Source organism: Rattus rattus, chromosome 12, assembly GCF_011064425.1.
Source record: "Rattus rattus isolate New Zealand chromosome 12, Rrattus_CSIRO_v1, whole genome shotgun sequence".
Taxonomy (NCBI): domain Eukaryota; kingdom Metazoa; phylum Chordata; class Mammalia; order Rodentia; family Muridae; genus Rattus; species Rattus rattus.
The window spans coordinates 85621115-85635855 of NC_046165.1; the positions used below are offsets into that span (position 1 = coordinate 85621115).

A 14741-nucleotide genomic window follows, 5' to 3' on the forward strand; every position below is an offset into this window, starting at 1 on the left:
GCCTCTACCTTCCAAGTTTTGGGATTTGTCAACATGCTGAGCTGAAAACAACATTCTTGAAGTTGGTCCACAAACCTAAATGCTAAAAAATTTAGGTATATCTGACAGATCAATATTTAGAAGTTCTAGAAAAGTCTCAGAAGAAATTGCCTAGAAACATTAAAAAGCAACAGATAATAAAGTGCCAAAGGAGGTTACATAAGTAAATATCTTTAAAATACAAAGCCCAGAAATAGCTGCTAGCCAAGTCTAGTGGTTTGTACATGTAATTCCAGCTATTTAAGGAGAGTGGAATATGGAAGACTCCAGGTCAAGACTACAAATCAAGGTCAAGTGCACCCTTAGTGACATTTCAACATTAAAAAAATAATAATAAAGCCAGTGGTAGTGGACAAGCCTTTAATCCCAGTACTCAGGAGGCAGAGGTCAGGCAGATCTGAGTTCAAGGCCAGCCTGATCTGCAGCTTGAGTTCTAGTTTAACCAGAGCTATGCAGAAAAAACCCTGTCTTGAAGAAGAAAAAGAAGCAATGAAGGCTGGGTATATAGCTGAGCGCTGGAGCCAATTCCCAGGGTTGATGCCAGCGACATCAGTGTGGTGAGGCATGGCAGGACTAAAGAGGTGATTCACTTTCAAAGATAAATTAAGGAAATTGGTAAGCGATAGGCCTGTATGAGTCAAAAGATACAATGTATATATAAACTTTATTCTCGTTCATTTTATTCTATTCTTGTATATGGCTTTTTGCGCGGGTGACATGATAAACTGAGTCCCCAACCCATTAATAGAGTGCAATATACTGATTAAAAAATGCTCCATACAGCAGAATCATACCTTGTGAGAAACGACCGAGGTGACGTTCATCAACAGATTTCAGAAAATACATGAATCAGAAACCTAGCAGAGTTCTGAACTATGCTTTTGTTTCTGAAGCCAAACACCAGTCATCAAAGATTTTGAGGCAGGACTGCAGCGAATTCAGGACTGTGAGCCCAGTCTAGGCCACAGACCATGATCGCTCTCCCTTCCCCATAACCCCCCCTCCCCAAAAAAGACAAAACAAACTTGCTCTTTCTTCTGGACTCTTCCACAAACGACATTTATCTACCGCAAAAAGAAGACTGTACAATTATCCGTGGGCCTCTACACAACACTAGCTGTCACCATAGCCCTCTCCTCCACTGGCTGGCCCGCTGTGAGCCAACGTTCACAACCCGCCTCTCGGTGGCTCGCCCCGCCCCTAACCCCGCCCCTAACCCTCCCGGAACGCCCCGCCCCTCGGCGTCTCTCCCCGCCCCCTGGCCTCAGGCCTCTGCGGCGGCCTAGGCGCTCTTCAGCGCCTGCTCAGTGCGGGCCGCGGAGCGCGAGGTGGCGAAGGCCGCGGCTCAGCCATGGCGTCGGCCACACTGGGCAGCTCGTCGAGCTCTGCGTCTCCGGCCGTGGCCGAGCTATGCCAGAACACCCCGGAGACCTTTCTGGAGGCCTCCAAGCTGCTGCTCACCTACGCCGACAACATCCTGAGGTGCAGCCGGGTCCCTCGAGCCTGAGGGCCGCAGGCGGGCGGGGCCGCCGACACTCGGGCCTGAGGCGGGGCGGGCTGGGCGACGAGGGCGCTCGCTGGGGCTGTCATTGCCTCTGACAGCTGTGCTGTCCCATCTCGCTGAAGGATCCAGGCGCTGTGACTCAGCCCGAGCACCCGTTAAATGTTCACTTCGAGTTTGGTGGTTGACACAGTTGTAGTTCTAAGTTACGAACTTCGGGTTGATTACTGGGTTTTTACTTCGTTCCACCTGACGCCTTAAGCAAGAGTTTTGAAGGAAACCACTCTGGAGAAGCACCTCACAAGGGCTGCAGTTGGAAGTTTGAGGCGGCACCTTCCCACAGCCCTTTAGGTCAAGTGGAGCTAGTTTGAGGAAGGTGCACAGGAGGGGACGCTAATTCAGTTAAGCCCCTGGGCGCTGGCCCTTACAAATACACTGACCCGAAGTCTGGAGGAACTCTTAGCTTCAAGGCTGTACAATTCATGCGGCCCAGCTTTAGAGAATTAGTTGGGAACGATATGTTTGAGACATTGAGGTAGGTGTTTGAGGTGTTGTCCTTTACCCCAGACTGGCATGGAACTTGCTCTGTAGCCCGGAACTCATGCCAGTCTCGTCTCAGCCTACCCCGGAAGCTGAGCTTACAGGTGTGCGCCACCACAACCATAACTGTTCACTTAGGTGACACTGGTGAGATTTAAAATACATTGAAGCGAGGACATAATGGGATTCTGTGCCAGGTGTTATGCAGCATTGGGCCTGCTCACAGCTACATGATTGTGACCTGTGTGACGATCACCTTCCTCCTTTATGACACCTCAGCTTAACCCTGAGATCTCACAGCACCTCAGAGTACAAGGTGTCGGAAAGAATGCATAGGCTTGGTTCTCCAGAGCCCACAGCTGACATTTCCTACTGAATTCTTTGAGTCCTTCACCTCCCACCCCCTGTACAGAAAAGAGGGCTGGATTTGTAAAGACACTTTGAGTCTTTCAGTATACTGAAACCAAAGATGCTGAGATTGGAGTATTTTGAAGGACTGCTTTGCATGCATATAATTATTTGGGATCATAACCACCATTATGAATGTTTACTAAACTTCTAAAAGAAACTGGCTCATCTTACAGCCTTTACTGTGCCTTACATTTCTGCTCTTGTGTTTCTGTCTTATAAAGGAAATTAGGAGTTAATAACCGAAATGACTCAGGTTGATGTGAAAAATAGCTCTTTTACTTTGTTTTCAACAATAATGCCCTTATGTTCTTAGAATTCAAGGTCTGGCTTCTTCATGTCCAAATTCTTAAGGAAAGGTTCATATACTTTTCTGGTCCCTGGCCACACATTACAATTATACTTCAGGTTTCTGTTTCCATTGCTATTCTTTTTAAAGTCCACAAGTGGCAAGTGAAGGCACTTTTGAAGGATTGTCCCACTGTCTCTTCTGCCTTGGTCTCAGAACAGTTTATAGAATGGATGTGCAAGTAAAAATTCACTAGCATACTTTAAACTCATACTTGTTACTGTAATCTACAGTGAAATAATACTCTTAAATTTCTGCTTGAATAATTTTTATCATATCCCCAACGCTAATAAATCTAAATAAGCTGTAGAAATATGTGCTAATATGTATGCAAAAGCTGCTACCCATTTTAGATATGACGAGCTTACTATCACCTTTCTCAAAAGCAAAATGAAACAACTCTTTTAATTTTCCTGGCATCACAGGTGAACTGTTTAGCTAATTTCATTCATGTACCAATTTAGCCTAGAACTTGTCACATACCTAAGAATAATGTTGAACTTCTCATCCTCCTACCAACACCTCTAAATTACAGGTGTGGGCTACCACACTTGCCATTATGAACTGCTATAGATTGAGCCCTCAGGGCTTCATGAATGGATCCCCTGCTCCTAGTTCATTTATTCTTTAATATACATATTTGATATTCTACTGTTTTGTTTACAAAGCACACACAGTTGTTGACTACTAACTATACTGAATGAAGAACCAAAAATCAAACATAGTTTCTTTGTTCAAATAATATATTTGAATAAACAGCATAACATCAAAGAACAATTCCAAGATAGTGTTTTTGACTCTGTATTTAAGCTCTTATGTTAGGAGATAGTGGTGAGATCCCACGTGAGACATTTAGGTGAAGGTATAGGTGAAGGGAACTCAGTTTCTGTAGTGGAGTTTCCTGAGCATTGGAAGAGACAGGCAGTGGTTGTGAAGCCATTGCATAATCATAATCATAAATGCAATGGAATGGAGAAAGATGATTCTCATTGACAATGCAAGAAGTAATAGAAGACAAAAACAATAGAACCAACTTTAATTTTTAATGGAGGTTGCCACTGACATGTAGAGAAATTGAGTGCAGTTGAAGGTTGATGAGTTTATTGGCAGCTTGTGTAGTGGAATATTTATAAGCATTCTAACCAAAGCAGAAGTTTCAAGTCTAGGCAACTGTTTTAAGTGTGATCTTAGGTAATTTATATATAATTTCCAAGTTTGAGTTTCCTTATAAAAGAGAAGAAAAATACTCTATTCTAGGATTACCACAACATAGAGAAATAAAGGACGTGGCATATATATAGCTACTACTGAGGTTATTTAACACTATTATTATTATTATTACTATTATTATTTATTTCTGTTAAATTAGGTGAAAAGTTTGGTAGAGTGTTTGACTAAGTTTGTAGTCCACTGTTTATTCTTCCTTTCCTTCCTTCTCACTACCCTGTCTAGTGTACAAATCCTATCCCCACATTCAACTATTTTTGTTTTGTCTTAAATCCTACTGGTGGGGGTTTAGTTGTTTGTTTGTTTGTTTTTTTTTTTTTTTTTTGTTTTTGTTTTTTTTTTAGTTTCGTTGTTTGGCATGTTGGGATTATAGGCATACACTACTGTATCTTGATAAGTATTCAGTGTTTGTTTGAAAGAACAGTGGATGTTAGAGGCAGGGCCAGTGATAGTGCCTGCATCCTTCCTAAGGCAAAGAAGAGACCCTGTTTTAAAAAAAGGGGTGGGGGGGGACTGGGGCAAAGGGGGGGTGTGTGTGACTTTCCTTACCTGATTGAAATACAAAAGCAAATGCTATTTTTTTGAAAATTAAATAGTTTGGTAGATAACTATGAGAGTAAAATGACTAGAAAGAAAAAAATATCTCCAAAGTTACAATTGAGCCAAGTACAAGATATTTGACGTCATGAAAATCTACACATTCAGAAAAATGTCCCAAGAAAAGCTCCAAGATAATTGCTAACAAGTGAAGTAAATATTACAACTTACAAAAATATTTAATAGATAACAGAGATGGGTAGCGGAAACATCAAAGCTTGACAACAAAAACAGGAAATTGTATATAGAAAATTAAGTTGATGGAGAATCAAGCAAGAATTCAGGTGAGTGCCCAGGATACCATAGAAAGACAGGGCTGATTTTGGGCTTAGTGTATGCTTGAACTCATGCAAGTCTGCTTAGCATTTTTCACTTAAAAATGGGTTGGGCATTCATAGCTTATTCAAGCAACTAAGAGCAGAAACAAGGGGAGTCCTGAGTTTGAGGTAAAACAAGCAATAAGAGAAGGATCTGGGAACTGGACATGCCTGTTGTTTCTGGGCTCTGCTTCTGGCATGGTGAACATCAGTATTATACAGCAGTCATGTAGAGCTGGAGCTCTGTGAGGGTGGGCACAGGACAGCTGCAGCTTTAAACAGGTATGTGACAGTGGTGGTAGCCGATGTGCATCATGAAAAGTCATCTGTAGTTAGCACTGGCGTGTGCTAGGCTCATTCTGTAGTTTAGTTTTTGTCTGTTTAGATGGTATGTCATGGAAAGCAGGGGTGTTGAGCATTCCGTGGTGCATAGGAGTTTCCCCTCAGCTGTGGTGTAAACTTCATGGGGATTAAGATTGAAAAGCACTGTCCCTAATGTAAGTGCAGAGGTAAACGTTCCCAGTTCCCAGCAATCTACATTTGCTTCCGAAATCATTTGTGAAAAGATGTAGACCTACAAAGTTTATATAACACAGTGAAAATCCCATAGTATTACCAAGTTATTATAAAAGTTATTGAACACACAGTCTTGCAATTATTGTGGAAGGGACTTTGTAGACCAGCACTAATATATGACAGTTAAACAGTAATATTAGCGTTTTGTCCTTGAATATGTGTGGTTTTGTTTTATTTTATTACCTTATTTCCTATGCTAAAAACATTTTGGAATGAGGTTGAAACTTATAGTAGAAGCAGTCATCGGTGCAGGGAGGAAAGGAAGCTAAGTGACCGCTAAGGTTCAGCTGGAAGCAGAGCTCTTCAGCTATGTTTCAGTTCACAAATGCTTCTTAATCACCGTCATCGTGCCATGAGCACTACTGTAGGTGATGGCATCCCTCAGAACAAACATAGTTTTCTACTCTCTGTCTGACACTACTTTTAGAAGCTTAAAAGACTCAACGAGTACTCATCTGTGACAGCTACACATTTCCCATGGCAGTATTAATACTGTCATCCATGAAGGTGGACAGTAGAAGTACTCAGTGGTACTGCAGTGAGACTTATGAAAAGGAACTGCTTGCCTGCACTGCTCTCTCTTTACAGTTGGAATCTCTACTGCCTCAGGGAGTCTGGCTGGTAGAAAATATGAAAGAAACATACATAAGCTCTTACAAAATGGGTGGTGATAATTTACCCATGATGTTATCTTCTTTTTAATCAGAAACCCTAGTGATGAAAAATACAGATCCATCCGCATTGGAAACACAGCCTTTTCTACTAGACTCTTGCCTGTCAGAGGAGCTGTTGAGTGTTTATTTGAAATGGGCTTTGAAGAGGTGAGTACATGAAAAGGTCTCCTCGCCATTCTTTATATGCAAAACAAACAGCAGTGACAGTGAATAGTTGTTTAAATGACAGTTTTTAAATTAACTGGTCATTTTGGAAATGTGTAGAACTAGTTGGGTTTCTTTTATTTAATGTATATATGAGTACACTGTAGCTGTCTTTAGATGCATCAGAAGAGGGGATCAGATCTCATTACAAAGGTTGTGAACCGCTGTGTGGTTGTTGGGAATTGAACTCAGGACCTCTGGGAGAGCAAGCAGTCAGTGCTCTTAACCTCTGAGCCACTTCTCTAGCCCCTGTTTTTTGGGGTTTTTTTGGTTTTTGTTTTGTTGTTGTTGTTTTTAACATGTTAGACATTTTTAAAGTATAATGAAGTCAGGATAAAATGTAAAAGTTTCCATAGATAGGAATTCTTAAAAGTCTCAATGTTTAGAATAAAGAGCATGAAATACAGCCCAAGGATCAAATGTGGCCCCTTCAGTCTTCCAGCAGCATGCTTGATTGATCTCTGAGTGTGCAGTGCATATGAAAGTATCATCATTGTCTCCATTAAGAAGTAGAACAAGGAAGATAGAGAAAAGAGAAAGTCACCTGCCCCACAGAATGCTTTTCTAGTGCGATGGTGATCTCAAGATGTTTACCATTTTATTCTGCAAGAAGAATTTGGTGTTTCCATCCTCTCAAACCTTGTGGCAGAGTTTACTATTATAATACAGTAAATGTGGTTATTAAAGTTGTCATTTTAGCCAAGCATGCTGATACATCCTGTAGTCTTCTCTTCTTGGGAAACTGAAGCTGGAAGAAACTAAGACTGTTTCTGTAAGATAGACAGACTTCCGTGTACCCCTATTTTTGGTATATAGGATATTAGCGAAGTTGAGCAGGAGTACAGGTGCTATTTGTAGAGTTTTTTCTCTTCCTAACCAAATCCTGATGCATGCCATGAGGATGTAACAGTGAAGTAAGTTAATACAATCCCAGTTTATCCACAGCTTATGCTCTCATCGCCTAGAAAACAGGAAAGAGGCAACAAGGGTAAAGAACACAAGACATGGTACGTGCACTCACAGCATTAGAGTGCAGCCACTGTAGCAGTGAAGTGACCGCCGAAGGAAGGCCTGTGAGGTGGTAAAGGGTAGGACTCAAGTGACAAGAAACCACTCAGATACCTGAAACTCAGTTCATACAGGGGAGTGGCTTGAGCAAACGGCTTCCAGCCGTAGCAGTTCTAACATGAGGAATAGCTTTAAGCATAGACAGAGACCAGGCCAGACATAGACTCAGACTATGATAGTAAATCTTGATTATCAGATTGATGAGATTGGTAAAACATACTTCTTATCCGAGAGATTACAGAGCAGGAGGCCCATGACTAAAGGAATGGTTTAACCCCTTGAGGGATCCAAACTTCAACTTAATTAATTAGCAGAACTATGGAGATGTGGCCTCTGTGGAGAAAGTAGCTCCCCAGAGACATGTCTTTGGATGCTATTTCTTACTGTGACCACTTTCTGTCTTCCTAGAGAGGATGCCTCCTCCACATGGTCCCACCACTATGATATTCTGCCTGGCTGTGGGCCCAGAAACATGTTGCCAAGTAACTAGGTACTGAGTCTTCTGAACCTGAACCAAAATTAATCCTTCCTCTTTTAAATTGTTTGTGTCAAATATTTTGTCAAAGAGACAAGCTAGGGAACTAATATTGATACCATTGGAAAGTTTAAAGCAGGGAAGAAAACTTTCAAATATTATTTCAGTTATCGTGAAGAGACTATTCTGGATAATCTAGAGTGTAGGCAAGGGATGATACAGGGAAACCATTTTGGCTTCTTACCCGTCTAAGACTGCATGGCAATGGTTATATAGATATCAGGAGAGCCTTTGTCTGCTGCTCCAGTGCTCCTAGCTCCTAGAATATTGCTATTACAGCACACATGGGAGGCTGTAAACAGTTGCTGATCTAAGCACTGATGGCACAGAGACAAGATCTAAATGGATTCAGAAATTGCGTGTATATACATGTGCAGAGGAATGAATCTGTTTTGAATTAAACATCTGTACAAGGGGAAAGGAAGAAATTGGGGACAGCCAGGTTTAGGTTTCAGACACTAAGTAGGTATTCCTGTCTACCTTACCTATTTACCTACCACTATCCTTGGTGAATAGCAGTTTGCATGGGAGAGGCCCTGCCTGGCTTGTTGAAAGTTTGGCCTACTTTGCTATTAAATATTATTTAGTGGAATAAAATGAGCACACAACTCAAATGAGACCAGGCCAGGTTATAAAGCATGGTCATCTGACTGCAGGTTCCATATAAACCCTGAGTTTGGGGAATTTCAGACTATCGAGAGAGAAAAGGGAGCACTGCCGAGTCTTCGCGAGGACATGGAAACTTACAACGAGACAGGAAAGCTTGGCTTTTGGTGTTTAGAGGCTGTATCGGTTTCTCGTTGTTGAAGTCATGGGTCCAGGGGATCATATTTGTCTTTCACCTGACAAATATTCGTTTGTAACCTCTGACCTAATTTGCTCAGAAAGTGCCCCGGTGTCAGTCATTCATTACGGTTGGCCTCCTCCATGCCAGATAACAAATCATTCCAAGACTTGGGATAGTGTTTGATGTAAGTGGAGTTACAGTATTCTGATAAAATGAAATTATATTTGTTTTTGCTGTCTTTAGGTCTCACACCTCCAGACAGACCTGAAGTCAGTGTAACTAAGGGGTGATGAGTTGAGAGAGCTGACAGTGTACTGGGAACTTGGTAGGCTTTGAAGTCGGAAGGTATATCTGATATTTACCCTGAAAGCATGAGTGAGGTCGAGGAAGGATGGGATCCAAATGACTTCGTGACCCCGCAGTTTAGTGTAGCAGGGCAGGTATCAGCTGGGAGCCACGCCTGTCTTCCTGCTGCATCCCCTCCCGCATGCTTCAGTGGGGATGAAACAGGAATTTTTTCAGAACAGTTTGGGTTGTTTGGTTTTCTGAAACACATTACTGGCATTTCATGGTCATAGGACATATTTGCTAAACATCCTACAGTGAGAATTGTCATGAAAAAAGTATTTTGATAAGCAAGTTTATTGAATCTTAGAATTCTTTATTTCTTTTTTTAAAGATTTATTTATTTATTTTATGTATATGAGTTCGCTGTAGCTGTCTTCAGACACAGCAGAAGAGAGCATCAGATCCCATTACAGATGGTTGTGAGCCACCAGGTAGTTACTGGGAATTGAACTCAGGTCCTCTGGAATAGCAGTCAGTGCTCTTAACCACTGAGCCCCCTCTCTAGCCCGAATCCTTTATTTCTTAAAATGTTCCTGGATCTATTATGTTTAACCTGTAATTTTGGCCTTTTATGAAGCTGTGGATCTTTACTATGATCATGTTGGCTGTAGGTACCATTTTTAGGATTGGTTAGAGAGGAAGGCAAGGCATGAGCCACACATCTGTCCTCTTGGGCTCCAAGGTGTAGACTGACATGCAGATGCAAATACCTAGGCTTCCCATACTTAAATACACACCAGTTCCATTTTGGCAACAGCTCACCTTCAGATGCGTTCCCCTACAACCCACCTTACTAATGTCAAGCCATCAGATGGCATCACTCGTGGGGACCAGATGGTATGCGTAGATGTGAAGAGTTGTTCCTGTTTTAAAACTTTTACTAAGGGACTGAAGACATGGCTCAGTGGTTAAGAGCACTGACTGCTCTTCCAGAGGTCCTGAGTTCAAATCCCAGCAACCACATGGTGGCTCACAACCATGTGCAATCAGATCTGATGCCCTCTTCTGGTGTGTCTGAAGACAGTGACAGTGTGTTCACATATATAAAATAAATAAATCTTAAAAAAAAAAAACTTTTACTATTTTAATTTTGTTTGTTTACCAAAACAGAGTTTCAGTGTCTCTCAGGCTGACCTGAAGTTCACTGTGGAGCTCAGGCTACCCTGAGGCACACTGTGGAGTCCAGGCTGGCTCCAGACTTGAGCTTTTGCTGCTTTGGCTTCCTCAGCACTGTGGTTACAGAAGCATCTTTGTTTTTTATTGGCAGATACTGTTTTGTACATTTTTGTGAGGTACTATGGGATCTGTGTATAATGATCATGTGGTGGGTTTTGTGTCAACTTGGGAGGGCCCAGCCCATGATGAGTGGTGACATCTCTGGGCTGGTGGTCCTGGGTTATGTAAGAAAGCAGGTTGAGCAAGTCTGGGGAAGCAAGACTGCAAGCAGCATCCTTTCATGGCCTCTGCATCAGCCTCTGCCTCCAGGATCCTGCCCTGTTTGAGTTCCTGTTACTGACTTCCTCTAGTGATGAACAGCAATGTGGGAGTGTAAGCTGATTAAATCCTTTCCTCTCCAACTCACTTACTAGGTCATGGTGTTTTGTTGCAGCAATAGAAACCCTAACTAAGACACAAAGTAGTTGGCACGTCCATCACGGTGAATACACTCAAAATCCTGTTTGGAGATATAACTGTGCAGTTGTCACAGTATTCTCTCTGCTCTACCAAAATTACACTAGAACTTACTATACCAATGGACCTCATACCTATCCCTATCCCTCATCTCTAGAATACCCACTGTTCTATACCTTTTTTCTAATGTTGGAGTGAGCCGTTATTGTTGTAGGCGTTCTGTTTGCTCATCCCCTTCCTACTACTTGTAAAAGCATGTAGTTAGGAGCATTGTGATTTCTGTTCAGACTAAGATGGGGTCAGTTAAAACAAAGCAATTGAGGTCTTGCAATTTGAGTCCACAATCAAGCAATTACTGTGTGGCATCAATTCGGTTTTTCAGCTTCTCTGAGCCTTTGCATTTTTACATAAAATGTATGTAAATGATAAAGGTACAGCCTTTCAGATGTTCTGAGAATTATTGGAAAGAATGTGTATGGATTGGCTGCATAGTACCTATACTACATAAACATCATGAGTGGTAATAATTTTTCACAGATAATATGATTAATACAGGAAACATCATGTACATTTGAAGAAGGATTCTATAATGAGCTTTTCTGTTACTTTTACCTGGTTTCTGCAGCCTGCTGTTCCCAGAGAAATAGTCCTCCTTGTTGTTTAAAATGCTCATCATCTGCAGGGGTCTTAGTTGGGGCTACTGTTGCTGTGATGAAACAAGGAACCAAAAGCAACGCAGAGGACAGGGTTTACTCTGCTTACCCTTCCATATCACAGTTCGTCATTGTCAGCTAGAACTCAAACACGGCAGTAACCCAGAGGCAGGAGCTGATGCTGTGGCCATGCAGGAGTAGAGCTTACTGGCTTGCTCCTTCTGGTTGCTAATCCTGCTTAGAATCCAGGACCACCAGCCCCAGGGTGTCCCTACCCACAATGGACTGAGCCCTCCCACATTAATCACTCACTGATACAGTGCTATGTAGGCTTGCTTACCACATGATCTTGTGGAGGCCTTTTCTCAATTGGAGTTTCCTCCTCTCTGATGGCTCTAGCTTTTGTCAAGTTGACATAAAAATTAGCTAGCATATCATGTGTGGCCACTGTGTGTGGTAACAACGTTTAGTCATTTCACAGTTTGTAGAATTACCGTTCGCCACTGTTGCTTCTCAATTCCTTGAAACGTGATTTGGTATATTTTCATATCACTTGTTTTCTCGGTTTATAATTTACTATTTTAAATTAGGTGTTTTGTGTTTATATTGAAGTTGTCTGTGCTGTGGATAAACACCTTAACTAATATCAACAAATATTACTTTTTTTGTTGTGATTATTTGTTGTTAGAGGCCTTATCAATACTGTATAAATGGGCTTGCTTTTTGTTTTGTTTTGTTTGTTTTTGTTTGTTTGTTTTTTTGGTTTTTTGTTTTGGTTTTATTCTATTCTGTCTTGTGGCCACAGCAGGGATTGGGGCAGGGGCAGGTGCTAGAAAGCTGGCCCAGCTGTAAGGGCAGTTGCTGTTTTTGCAGAGGACCTGACTTTGGTTCTCATCACCCACATAAACAGAGCTCACAAAGGCCTATAATTCCAGGTCCAGGAGATCCAATGCCCTCTGAGGGTCTTTGTGGATACCCACATTCACATGCATACACACAAATACATAAATAAAATTATTTTTCGAAAGTGCATCTTTAAAAATATATAGTACCAGACATTGTGGTACATTCTTCCAATCAGGAGGTGGAAGCAGGCAGATCTCTATGAGTTTGTGGCCTACCCAGTCTATATAATAAGTTACTGACCAACCAGAGCTACACAGTGCAACCCTGAATTTACAAAAGAAAGAAAACAGTCTATAGTTTGGGACTAAAAGTGTCACTTGAGGGTAGAGGACAGGCCTTCATTGACTTGGGGTTCTGCTGCCTAGCTTCCTGGGTAGCTGGGATTATAGACCTCAGCCTCTTGGCTAAAGCCTTTTGCATGCCAATATTTCTATCATTACTTTGCATGGAATTAATAGAAAATAACAGTATTTTATTTTATTGAGAGAATATAGGAATATATATTTTGCTACTCTTTGACATACTGTAAAATGTTATAATTTCTACAGCTCTCCTAAGGCTCGGGATGCAGTCAATTGGTCGGGCACTGCTTGCTGAGCACAGGTTCAAACCTCAGGATTACCTAGACTGGATTTGGTGGCACATGTCTATAATTCCAGCACTGAGGAAGTTCAAGGTCATCCCAGCTAGAGAGCAGATTGTGGCTGGCCTGGGACACCTGTCTCAAAAATAAATAAAGGTCCCTGGATTACACTAAATATGCCAAGCTTTATATACTAATAAGGAAACATTTTCTTAATTTAGTTTAAAAACTAGTGTATTTGTTGATATATGATACATTCAGGACTGAAGAGATGATGCCACGGTTAAAGGTGCTGTCTGCTCTTCAAAATAACTAGTCTGACTTCCAACTCCCAAATAGCAGCTCAAAACCATGTGCAGTGCTGATTCAGTGGAGCAGACACTTTCCTCTGGCTTCCCTGGCAGCAGACACACACAGTGCACAAGACACACACACACACACACACACACACACACACACAGACAAAAAGCCCATACATATAAAAATATTTTTTAAAAAGATCTGATACATTCAACAGTATCGACACCACTGTGTATAAGAATGACTGTCAGTTTAAAGCAGAAATTAAGATTTTTCTCAATTCTGTAAATTCTAGGGAGAAACACACCTTATCTTTCCTAAAAAAGCTTCAGTGGAACAGCTTCAGAAAATCCGTGACCTGATTGCCGTGGAGAGAAGGAGCAGACTGGATGGATCAAGTCAGAAGGTGGAGTTCTCTCAGCACCCTGCTGCTGTCAGGCTTCCTGCTGAGCAGCCTGAGGATCCTGCTGGATTAATGCAGCACTCCGGAAACCAACCCGGGCAGCCTCTGAGCCTACCCTCTGCTCCACTGGTACTGTGCAAACCCAACCTTTCTTACTGTTGTCAATGTCGAAACAGCAAACGAGAAGTGTTCCTGAGGTCATCTCAAATGTTCTTGGGTTTAGGACTTTAACATCGTTAAATTTACTAATAATTTCAAAAACTGTCAGAGATATAGCAAATGTAAGGGAACGGCCACCTTTATTTTCCTCCTTCCTTCAGTTCCTTCCAGACAGTCTCTTGCTACGTAGCCCAGGCTGATCTTCAAGCCATGATCCTCACTTCAGCCTCTTGAGTGGTGGGATTATAGTTGTATATGGGTGTTCCCCTCCCCATCCTCCTCCCATTACCACCCTCCCCCCAACAATCACGTTTACTGGGGGTTCAGTCTTGGCAGGACCAAGGGCTTCCCCTTCCACTGGTGCTCTTACTAGGCTATTCTCTGCTACATATGCAGTTGGAGCCCAGGGTCAGTCCATGTATAGTCTTTGGGTAGTGGCTTAGTCCCTGGAAGCTCTGGTTGATTGACATTGTTGTTCATATGGGGTCTCGAGCCCCTTCAAGCTCTTTCAGTCCTTTCTCTAATTCCTTCAACAGGGGTCCCATTCTCAGTTCAGTGGATTGCTGCTGGCATTCGCCTATGTATTTGCTATATACCTGTTGTCAATCTTGATGGGAATTTAATTCTCTTGGTCCAACTATTATCACTATCCTAAGTGAAAAATTGGGTTCTTTAGGTTTTAGGTAACTGATAATCTATTAATAATTATTAACTATTAACTATTAACTATTATTAGTTATTAACATGAAAAACTGAAGTCAAGGTTTTTGATGCCTTAGCAGACACTATTGCCAAATTTAAATGATCCCCTTTCAAATAGCTGTGTGTCTTTTCCTAGAGAGATATAAACAGACATCTACTGTACCTCAGATAGTACACTAGCTGTAGATCAAGAAAATGAGTTCATCCAAGTCCAACTTGGTGAACTACTGAGT

The 14741-nt window shown here is 41.8% G+C and overlaps 1 protein-coding gene across 2 annotated transcripts in view; it reads left to right on the forward strand.

The window, feature by feature from the left end:
- Nucleotides 1–1304: 1304 nt before the first annotated feature.
- Nucleotides 1305–14741, forward strand: part of Ngly1 (N-glycanase 1) — a 51548-nt gene continuing 38111 nt past the window's right edge. Inside the window, exons 1-3 of one of the 2 annotated variants that reach the window (XM_032917210.1) lie at nt 1305–1521; nt 6261–6375; nt 13540–13776. In XM_032917210.1, coding sequence (XP_032773101.1) covers nt 1391–1521; nt 6261–6375; nt 13540–13776 — 483 coding nt within the window. In that variant the 5' untranslated portion in view covers nt 1305–1390. The remainder of the gene's footprint in view (nt 1522–6260; nt 6376–13539; nt 13777–14741) is intronic. The other variant, XM_032917209.1, reaches the window with a different exon arrangement.